A 12532-nucleotide genomic window follows, 5' to 3' on the forward strand; every position below is an offset into this window, starting at 1 on the left:
ACACACTGACCCCTGCACTATACTGAAGGTATCCACACACACACTGACCCCTGCACTATACTGAAGGTATCCACACACACACTGACCCCTGCACTATACTGAAGGTATACACACTCACACTGACCCCTGCACTATACTGAAGGTATCCACACACACACTGACCCCTGCACTATACTGAAGGTATCCACACACACTGACCCCTGCACTATACTGAAGGTACCCACACACACACTGACCCCTGCACTATACTGAAGGTATCCACACACACACTGACCCCTGCACTATACTGAAGGTATCCACACACACACTGACCCCTGCACTATACTGAAGGTACCCACACACACACTGACCCCTGCACTATACTGAAGGTATCCACCCACACTGACCCCTGCACTATACTGAAGGTACCCACACACACACACTGACCCCTGCACTATACTGAAGGTATCCACACACACTGACCCCTGCACTATACTGAAGGTATCCACACACACAGTGACCCCTGCACTATACTGAAGGTATCCACACACACACACACACTGACCCCTGCACTATACTGAAGGTATCCACACACACACTGACCCCTGCACTATACTGAAGGTACACACACACACACTGACCCCTGCACTATACTGAAGGTATCCACACACACACTGACCCCTGCACTATACTGAAGGTATCCACACACAGTGACCCCTGCACTATACTGAAGGTATCCACACACACAAACACACTGACCCCTGCACTATACTGAAGGTATCCACACACACAGTGACCCCTGCACTATACTGAAGGTATCCACACACACACACACACACTGACCCCTGCACTATACTGAAGGTATCCACACACACACACACACTGACCCCTGCACTATACTGAAGGTATCCACACACACACTGACCCCTGCACTTTACTGAAGGTATCCACACTCACACACTGACCCCTGCACTATACTGAAGGTATCCACACACACTGACCCCTGCACTATACTGAAGGTATCCACACACACACTGACCCCTGCACTATACTGAACGTATCCACACACACACTGATCCCTGCACTATACTGAAGGTATCCACACACACACTGACCCCTGCACTATACTGAAGGTATCCACACACACACTGACCCCTGCACTATACTGAAGGTATCCACACACACACTGATCCCTGCACTATACTGAAGGTAACCACACACACACTGACCCCTGCACTATACTGAAGGTATCCACACACACACTGACCCCTGCACTATACTGAGGTATCCACACACACACTGACCCCTGCACTATACTGAAGGTATCCACACACACTGACCCCTGCACTATACTGAAGGTATCCACACACACACACTGACCCCTGCACTATACTGAAGGTACCCACACACACACTGACCCCTGCACTATACTGAAGGTATCCACACACACACACTGACCCCTGCACTATACTGAAGGTATCCACACACACACTGACCCCTGCACTATACTGAAGGTATCCACACACACACACTGACCCCTGCACTATACTGAAGGTATCCACACACACTGACCCCCTGCACTATACTGAAGGTATCCACACACACACTGACCCCTGCACTATACTGAGGTACCCACACACACACTGACCCCTGCACTATACTGAAGGTATCCACACACACTGACCCCTGCACTATACTGAAGGTATCCACACACACACTGACCCCTGCACTATACTGAAGGTACCCACACACACACTGACCCCTGCACTATACTGAATGTATCCACACAAACTGACCCCTGCACTATACTGAAGGTATCCACACACACTCTGACCCCTGCACTATACTGAAGGTATCCACACACACTGACCCCTCCACTATACTGAAGGTACCCACACACACACTGACCCCTGCACTATACTGAAGGTATCCACACACACTGACCCCTGCACTATACTGAAGGTATCCACACACACACTGACCCCTGCACTATACTGAAGGTATCCACACACACACTGACCCCTGCACTATACTGAAGGTATCCACACACACACTGACCCCTGCACTATACTGAAGGTATCCACACACACACTGACCCCTGCATTATACTGAATGTATCCACACACACACACTGACCCCTGCACTATACTGAAGGTACCCACACACACACTGACCCCTGCACTATACTGAAGGTATCCACACACACACACTGACCCCTGCACTATACTGAAGGTATCCACACACACACTGACCCCTGCACTATACTGAAGGTATCCACACACACACACTGACCCCTGCACTATACTGAAGGTATCCACACACACTGACCCCTGCACTATACTGAAGGTATCCACACCACACTGACCCCTGCACTATACTGAAGGTACCCACACACACACTGACCCCTGCACTATACTGAATGTATCCACACACACTGACCCCTGCACTATACTGAAGGTATCCACACACACTGACCCCTGCACTATACTGAAGGTACCCACACACACACTGACCCCTGCACTATACTGAAGGTATCCCACACACACTGACCCCTGCACTATACTGAAGGTATCCACACACACTCTGACCCCTGCACTATACTGAAGGTATCCACACACACTGACCCCTCCACTATACTGAAGGTACCCACACACACACTGACCCCTGCCACTATACTGAAGGTATCCACACACACTGACCCCTGCACTATACTGAAGGTATCCACACACACACTGACCCCTGCACTATACTGAAGGTATCCACACACACACTGACCCCTGCACTATACTGAAGGTATCCACACACACACTGACCCCTGCACTATACTGAAGGTATCCACACACACACTGACCCCTGCACTATACTGAAGGTATCCACACACACACTGACCCCTGAACTATACTGAAGGTATCCACACACACACTGACCCTCTGCACTATACTGAAGGTATCCACACACACACACTGACCCCTGCACTATACTGAAGGTATCCACACACACACACTGACCCCTGCACTATACTGAAGGTATCCACACACACACTGACCCCTGCACTATACTGAGGTATCCACACACACTTACCCTGCACTAGACTGAAGGTATCCACACACACACTGACCCCTGCACTATACTGAAGGTACCCACACACACACTGACCCCTGCACTATACTGAAGGTATCCACACACACACTGACCCCTGCACTATACTGAAGGTATCCACACACACACTGACCCCTGCACTATACTGAAGGTATCCACACACACTGACCCCTGCACTATACTGAAGGTATCCACACACACTGACCCCTGCACTATACTGAAGGTATCCACACACACACTGACCCCTGTACTATACTGAAGGTATCCACACACACACTGACCCCTGCACTATACTGAAGGTATCCACACATACACTGACCCCTGTACTATACTGAAGGTATCCACACACACACACTGACCCCTGCACTATACTGAAGGTATACACACACACACTGACCCCTGCACTATACTGAAGGTATACACACACACACACACTGACCCCTGCACTATACTGAAGGTATCCACACACACACTGACCCCTGCACTATACTGAAGGTATCCACACACACTGACCCCTGCACTATACTGAAGGTATCCACACACACACACTGACCCCTGCACTATACTGAAGGTATCCACACACACACTGACCCCTGCACTATACTGAAGGTATCCACACACACACTGACCCCTGCACTATACTGAAGGTACCCACACACACACTGACCCCTGCACTATACTGAAGGTATCCACACACACTGACCCCTGCACTATACTGATGGTATCCACACACACACTGACCTCTGAACTATACTGAAGGTATCCACACAAACACTGAACCCTGCACTATACTGAAGGTATCCACACACACACTGACCCCTGCACTATACTGAAGGTATCCACACACACACTGACCCCTGCACTATACTGAAGGTATCCACACACACACTGACCCCTGCACTATACTGAAGGTATCCACACACACACTGACCCCTGTACTATACTGAAGGTATCCACACACACTGACCCCTGCACTATACTGAAGGTACACACACACACACACTGACCCCTGCACTATACTGAAGGTATCCACACACACACTGACCCCTGCACTATACTGAAGGTACCCACACACACACACTGACCCCTGCACTATACTGAAGGTATCCACACACACACTGACCCCTGCACTATACTGAAGGTATCCACACACACACTGACCCCTGCACTATACTGAAGGTATCCACACACACTGACCCCTGCACAATACTGAAGGTATCCACACACACACACTGACCCCTGCACTATACTGAAGGTATACACACACACACTGACCCCTGCACTATACTGAAGGTATCCACACACACTGACCCCTCCACTATACTGAAGGTATCCACACACACAGTGACCCCTGCACTATACTGAAGGTACACACACACACTGACCCCTGCACTATACTGAAGGTACCCACACACACACTGACCCCTGCACTATACTGAAGGTACCCACACACACACACACTGACCCCTGCACTATACTGAAGGTATCCACACACACACTGACCCCTGCACTATACTGAAGGTATCCACACACACACACACACACTGACCCCTGCACTATACTGAAGGTATCCACACACACACTGACCCCTGCACTATACTGAAGGTACACACACACACACTGACCCCTGCACTATACTGAAGGTATCCACACACACACTGACCCCTGCACTATACTGAAGGTATCCACACACACACACTGACCCCTGCACTATACTGAAGGTATCCACACACACTGACCCCTGCACTATACTGAAGGTATCCACACACACACTGACCCCTGCACTATACTGAAGGTATCCACACACACACACACTGACCCCTGCACTATGCTGAAGGTATCCACACACACTGACCCCTGCACTATACTGAAGGTATCCACACACACACTGACCCCTGCACTTTACTGAAGGTATCCACACTCACACACTGACCCCTGCACTATACTGAAGGTATCCACACACACTGACCCCTGCACTATACTGAAGGTATCCACACACACACTGACCCCTGCACTATACTGAACGTATCCACACACACACTGATCCCTGCACTATACTGAAGGTATCCACACACACACTGACCCCTGCACTATACTGAAGGTATCCACACACACACTGACCCCTGCACTATACTGAAGGTATCCACACACACACTGATCCCTGCACTATACTGAAGGTAACCACACACACACTGACCCCTGCACTATACTGAAGGTATCCACACACACACTGACCCCTGCACTATACTGAAGGTATCCACACACACACTGACCCCTGCACTATACTGAAGGTATCCACACACACTGACCCCTGCACTATACTGAAGGTATCCACACACACACACTGACCCCTGCACTATACTGAAGGTACCCACACACACACTGACCCCTGCACTATACTGAAGGTATCCACACACACACACTGACCCCTGCACTATACTGAAGGTATCCACACACACACTGACCCCTGCACTATACTGAAGGTATCCACACACACACACTGACCCCTGCACTATACTGAAGGTATCCACACACACTGACCCCTGCACTATACTGAAGGTATCCACACACACACTGACCCCTGCACTATACTGAAGGTACCCACACACACACTGACCCCTGCACTATACTGAAGGTATCCACACACACTGACCCCTGCACTATACTGAAGGTATCCACACACACACTGACCCCTGCACTATACTGAAGGTACCCACACACACACTGACCCCTGCACTATACTGAATGTATCCACACAAACTGACCCCTGCACTATACTGAAGGTATCCACACACACTCTGACCCCTGCACTATACTGAAGGTATCCACACACACTGACCCCTCCACTATACTGAAGGTACCCACACACACACTGACCCCTGCACTATACTGAAGGTATCCACACACACTGACCCCTGCACTATACTGAAGGTATCCACACACACACTGACCCCTGCACTATACTGAAGGTATCCACACACACACTGACCCCTGCACTATACTGAAGGTATCCACACACACACTGACCCCTGCACTATACTGAAGGTATCCACACACACACTGACCCCTGCATTATACTGAATGTATCCACACACACACACTGACCCCTGCACTATACTGAAGGTACCCACACACACACTGACCCCTGCACTATACTGAAGGTATCCACACACACACACTGACCCCTGCACTATACTGAAGGTATCCACACACACACTGACCCCTGCACTATACTGAAGGTATCCACACACACACACTGACCCCTGCACTATACTGAAGGTATCCACACACACTGACCCCTGCACTATACTGAAGGTATCCACACACACACTGACCCCTGCACTATACTGAAGGTACCCACACACACACTGACCCCTGCACTATACTGAAGGTATCCACACACACTGACCCCTGCACTATACTGAAGGTATCCACACACACACTGACCCCTGCACTATACTGAAGGTACCCACACACACACTGACCCCTGCACTATACTGAATGTATCCACACACACTGACCCCTGCACTATACTGAAGGTATCCACACACACTCTGACCCCTGCACTATACTGAAGGTATCCACACACACTGACCCCTCCACTATACTGAAGGTACCCACACACACACTGACCCCTGCACTATACTGAAGGTATCCACACACACTGACCCCTGCACTATACTGAAGGTATCCACACACACACTGACCCCTGCACTATACTGAAGGTATCCACACACACACTGACCCCTGCACTATACTGAAGGTATCCACACACACACTGACCCCTGCACTATACTGAAGGTATCCACACACACACTGACCCCTGCACTATACTGAAGGTATCCACACACACACTGACCTCTGAACTATACTGAAGGTATCCACACACACACTGACCCCTGCACTATACTGAAGGTATCCACACACACACACACACTGACCCCTGCACTATACTGAAGGTATCCACACACACACTGACCCCTGCACTATACTGGAGGTATCCACACACACACTGACCCCTGCACTATACTGAAGGTATCCACACACACACTGACCCCTGCACTATACTGAAGGTACCCACACACACACTGACCCCTGCACTATACTGAAGGTATCCACACACACACTGACCCCTGCACTATACTGAAGGTATCCACACACACACTGACCCCTGCACTATACTGAAGGTATCCACACACACTGACCCCTGCACTATACTGAAGGTATCCACACACACTGACCCCTGCACTATACTGAAGGTATCCACACACACACTGACCCCTGTACTATACTGAAGGTATCCACACACACACTGACCCCTGCACTATACTGAAGGTATCCACACATACACTGACCCCTGTACTATACTGAAGGTATCCACACACACACACTGACCCCTGCACTATACTGAAGGTATACACACACACACTGACCCCTGCACTATACTGAAGGTATACACACACACACACACTGACCCCTGCACTATACTGAAGGTATCCACACACACACTGACCCCTGCACTATACTGAAGGTATCCACACACACTGACCCCTGCACTATACTGAAGGTATCCACACACACACACTGACCCCTGCACTATACTGAAGGTATCCACACACACACTGACCCCTGCACTATACTGAAGGTATCCACACACACACTGACCCCTGCACTATACTGAAGGTACCCACACACACACTGACCCCTGCACTATACTGAAGGTATCCACACACACTGACCCCTGCACTATACTGATGGTATCCACACACACACTGACCTCTGAACTATACTGAAGGTATCCACACAAACACTGAACCCTGCACTATACTGAAGGTATCCACACACACACTGACCCCTGCACTATACTGAAGGTATCCACACACACACTGACCCCTGCACTATACTGAAGGTATCCACACACACACTGACCTCTGAACTATACTGAAGGTATCCACACACACACTGACCCCTGCACTATACTGAAGGTACCCACACACACACACTGACCCCTGCACTATACTGAAGGTATACACACACACACTGACCCCTGCACTATACTGAAGGTATCCACACACACACTGACCCCTGCACTATACTGAAGGTATCCACACACACACTGACCCCTGCACTATACTGAAGGTAACCACACACACACACTGACCCCTGCACTATACTGAAGGTTTCCACACACACTGACCCCTGCACTATACTGAAGGTATCCACACACACTGACCCCTGCACTATACTGAAGGTATACACACACACACTGACCCCTGCACTATACTGAAGGTATACACACACACACTGACCCCTGCACTATACTGAAGGTATCCACACACACTGACCCCTGCACTATACTGAAGGTTTCCACACACACACACTGACCCCTGCACTATACTGAAGGTATCCACACACACACTGACCCCTGCACTATACTGAAGGTATCCACACACACACACACTGACCCCTGCACTATACTGAAGGTATCCACACACACACTGACGCCTGCACTATACTGGAGGTATCCACACACACACTGACCCCTGCACTATACAGAATGTATCCACACACACTGACCCCTGCACTATACTGAAGGTATCCACACACACACTGACCCCTGCACTATACTGAAGGTACCCACACACACACTGACCCCTGCACTATACTGAAGGTATCCACACACACACTGACCCCTGCACTATACTGAAGGTACCCACACACACACTGACCCCTGCACTATACTGAAGGTATCCACACACACTGACCCCTGCACTATACAGAATGTATCCACACACACTGACCCCTGCACTATACTGAAGGTACCCACACACACACTGACCCCTGCACTATACTGGAGGTATCCACACACACACTGACCCCTGCACTATACAGAATGTATCCACACACACTGACCCCTGCACTATACTGAAGGTATCCACACACACACTGACCCCTGCACTATACTGAAGGTACCCACACACACACTGACCCCTGCACTATACTGAAGGTATCCACACACACACTGACCCCTGCACTATACTGAAGGTATCCACACACACTGACCCCTGCACTATACTGAAGGTATCCACACACACACTGACCCCTGCACTATACTGAAGGTATCCACACACACACTGACCCCTGCACTATACTGAAGGTATCCACACACACACTGACCCCTGCACTATACTGAAGGTACCCACACACACACACTGACCCCTGCACTATACTGAAGGTATCCAAACACACACTGACCCCTGCACTATACTGAAGGTACCCACACACACACTGACCCCTGCACTATACTGAAGGTATCCACACACACACTGACCCCTGCACTATACTGAAGGTATCCACACACACTCTGACCCCTGCACTATACTGAAGGTATCCACACACACTGACCCCTGTACTATACTGAAGGTATCCACACACACACACTGACCCCTGCACTATACTGAAGGTATACACACACACACTGACCCCTGCACTATACTGAAGGTATACACACACACACTGACCCCTGCACTATACTGAAGGTATCCACACACACACTGACCCCTGCACTATACTGAAGGTATCCACACACACTCTGACCCCTGCACTATACTGAAGGTATCCACACACACACACTGACCCCTGCACTATACTGAAGGTATCCACACACACACTGACCCCTGCACTATACTGAAGGTACACACACACACTGACCCCTGCACTATACTGAAGGTACCCACACACACTGACCCCTGCACTATACTGAAGGTACACACACACACTGACCCCTGCACTATACTGAAGGTATCCACACACACACTGACCCCTGCACTATACTGAAGGTACCCACACACACACTGACCCCTGCACTATACTGAAGGTACCCACACACACACACTGACCCCTACACTATACTGAAGGTATCCACACACACACTGACCCCTGCACTATACTGAAGGTATCCACACACACACTGACCCCTGCACTATACTGAAGGTATCCACACACACTGACCCCTGCACTATACTGAAGGTATCCACACACACATACATGTACGCTTGCTGACCTCTGTTTAAGGTACACATCTATACATGCTAATCCCTGTACTAACATAACAGACAGACATGTGCTCAGACTACTGTGTTATTCACACTGTAAAGAAGCATGGATAGTCTGGTTACCCACAGCACGATCCACCCATGTTATTACCTGAGGCTAAACCCCTTCATCCCCTCTCATCTGTGTCTAAACCCTGCCTTTCTTGTTGTGATTGACAGCTAGAGGAGGGTAAGCTCTGGTTTCAGCTGGACTGTGGGAACAGCCCTGGTATGCTGGGTATCTCTGGGAGGCCCATCAACGATGGGAACTGGCACACGGTGACTCTGGAGCTCAACCGTAACTTCACCAGTCTGTCTCTGGACGACAGCTACGTGGAGAGGAGAAGAGGACCGCCAAGCTTCCAACCACTAGGAGCAGATGGGTCTATCTACTTTGGAGCACAGGTGGGTGTTCTGTGGAGGGGAAGGGGTGTGTGTTTGTGTGTGTGTGTGTGTGTGTGTGTGTGTGTGTGTGTGTGTGTGTGTGTGTGTGTGTGTGTGTGTGTGTGTGTGTGTGTGTGTGTGTGTGTGTGTGTGTGTTTTTTTTTAGGGACCAGAAGTCCTTACAAGGATAGTAAAACAAGGAAAATTGGGGCCATTTTGCTGGTCCTCAAAAGGAAAAAGGCTATTTTAGGGTTACATTAGGGTTATGGTTAGGAGTTAGGTTTGGGTTTGGGGTTACGGGTTATGGAAAATAGGATTTTGAATGTGAATCAATTGTTTGGTCCCCACGAGGATAGTAAAGCAAACATGTATGGGTATGGGTGTGTGACAGATTCTTTCAGAGTGGGGGGGTTGTTGTGAGTATGGGAGTTCAGGACACTAATATGTTTGTTTGGGCGTGGCTGTGTGTGTTTTGCATGTGCGAGCGTCATGGATTAGTATTTGTGAGTACAGTGTTTCTCTATAATGCTCTTACCAATTTAAATCGTGTCAGAGTGAGGAACACAAGGTAAGACGCTGAGTTGGAAGCTCTGAATAGGAAGCTCTGGATAGGGAGCTCTGTATAGGAAGCTCTGGATAGGAGCTCTGTATAGGAAGCTCTGGATAGGAAGCTCTGTATAGGAAGCTCTGGATAGGAGCTCTGCATAGGAAGCTCTGGATCGGTGCTCTGCATAGGAAGCTCTGGATCGGAGCTCTCCATAGGAAGCTCTGGATAGGAAGCTCTGGATAGGGAGCTCTGTATAGGAAGCTCTGGATAGGGAGCTCTGTATAGGAAGCTCTGGATAGGAGCTCTGCATAGGAAGCTCTGGATCGGAGCTCTGCATAGGAAGCTCTGGATCGGAGCTCTCCATAGGAAGCTCTGGATAGGAAGCTCTGGATAGGGAGCTCTGGATAGGGAGCTCTGTATAGGAAGCTCTTGATAGGGAGCTCTGTATAGGAAGCTCTGGATAGGAGCTCTGCATAGGAAGCTCTGGATCGGAGCTCTGCATAGGAAGCTCTGGATAGGAAGCTCTGGATAGGGAGCTCTGGATAGGAAGCTCTGGATAGGGAGCTCTGTATAGGAAGCTCTGGATCGGAGCTTGCATAGGAAGCTCTGGATAGGAAGCTCTGGATAGGGAGCTCTGTATAGGAAGCTCTGTATAGGAAGGTCTGGATAGGAAGCTCTGGATAGGAAGCTCTGTATAGGAAGCTCTGGATAGGGAGCTCTGTATAGGAAGCTCTGAATAGGAAGCTCTGGATAGGGAGCTCTGGATAGGAAGCTCTGAATAGGAAGCTCTGGATAGGGAGCTCTGTATAGGAAGCTCTGGATAGGAGCTTTGCATAGGAAGCTCTGGATAGGGAGCTCTGTATAGGAAGCTCTGGATAGGAGCTCTGCATTGGATGCTCTGCATAGGGAGCTCTGCATAGGAAACTCTGCATAGGGAGCTCTGTATAGGAAGCTCTGGATAGGGAGCTCTGGATAGGGAGCTCTGTATAGGAAGCTCTGGATAGGAGCTCTGCATAGGAAGCTCTGGATAGGGAGCTCTGGATAGGAAGCTTTGGATAGGAAGCTTTGTATAGGAAGCTCTGGATAGGAGCTCTGCATAGGAAGCTCTGGATAGGAAGGTCTGGATAGGGAGCTCTGGATAGGAGCTCTGCATAGGATGCTCTGGATAGGGAGCTCTGGATAGGAAGCTCTGTATAGGAAGCTCTGGATAGGAGCTCTGCATAGGAAGCTCTGTATAGGGAGCTCTGGATAGGAAGCTCTGGATAGGAGCTCTGCATAGGAAGCTCTGTATAGGAAGCTCTGGATAGGAAGATCTGAGGAATACAGCCTGTGTGTGTATTTATGAATGTACTGTATTTAGGGAATGTGGAGATCAGAATCTTAGTCTTTTATTTCTTTAAAAAAAATGTATTTCACCTTTATTTAGCCA

At 49.5% G+C, this 12532-nt stretch overlaps 1 protein-coding gene across 4 annotated transcripts in view; it reads left to right on the forward strand.

Moving 5' to 3' along the window:
* The window catches only part of fat3a (FAT atypical cadherin 3a), a 357931-nt gene that overhangs the window by 323714 nt on the left and 21685 nt on the right, over window positions 1-12532 (forward strand). For all 4 annotated transcript variants that reach the window (XM_029773664.1, XM_029773663.1, XM_029773665.1 and 1 more), the window contains one exon: window positions 10353-10577. In XM_029773664.1, the coding sequence (XP_029629524.1) occupies window positions 10353-10577 (225 nt within the window). The remainder of the gene's footprint in view (window positions 1-10352; window positions 10578-12532) is intronic.

The sequence above is a fragment of the Salmo trutta genome, chromosome 13, assembly GCF_901001165.1.
Source record: "Salmo trutta chromosome 13, fSalTru1.1, whole genome shotgun sequence".
NCBI lineage: Eukaryota > Metazoa > Chordata > Actinopteri > Salmoniformes > Salmonidae > Salmo > Salmo trutta.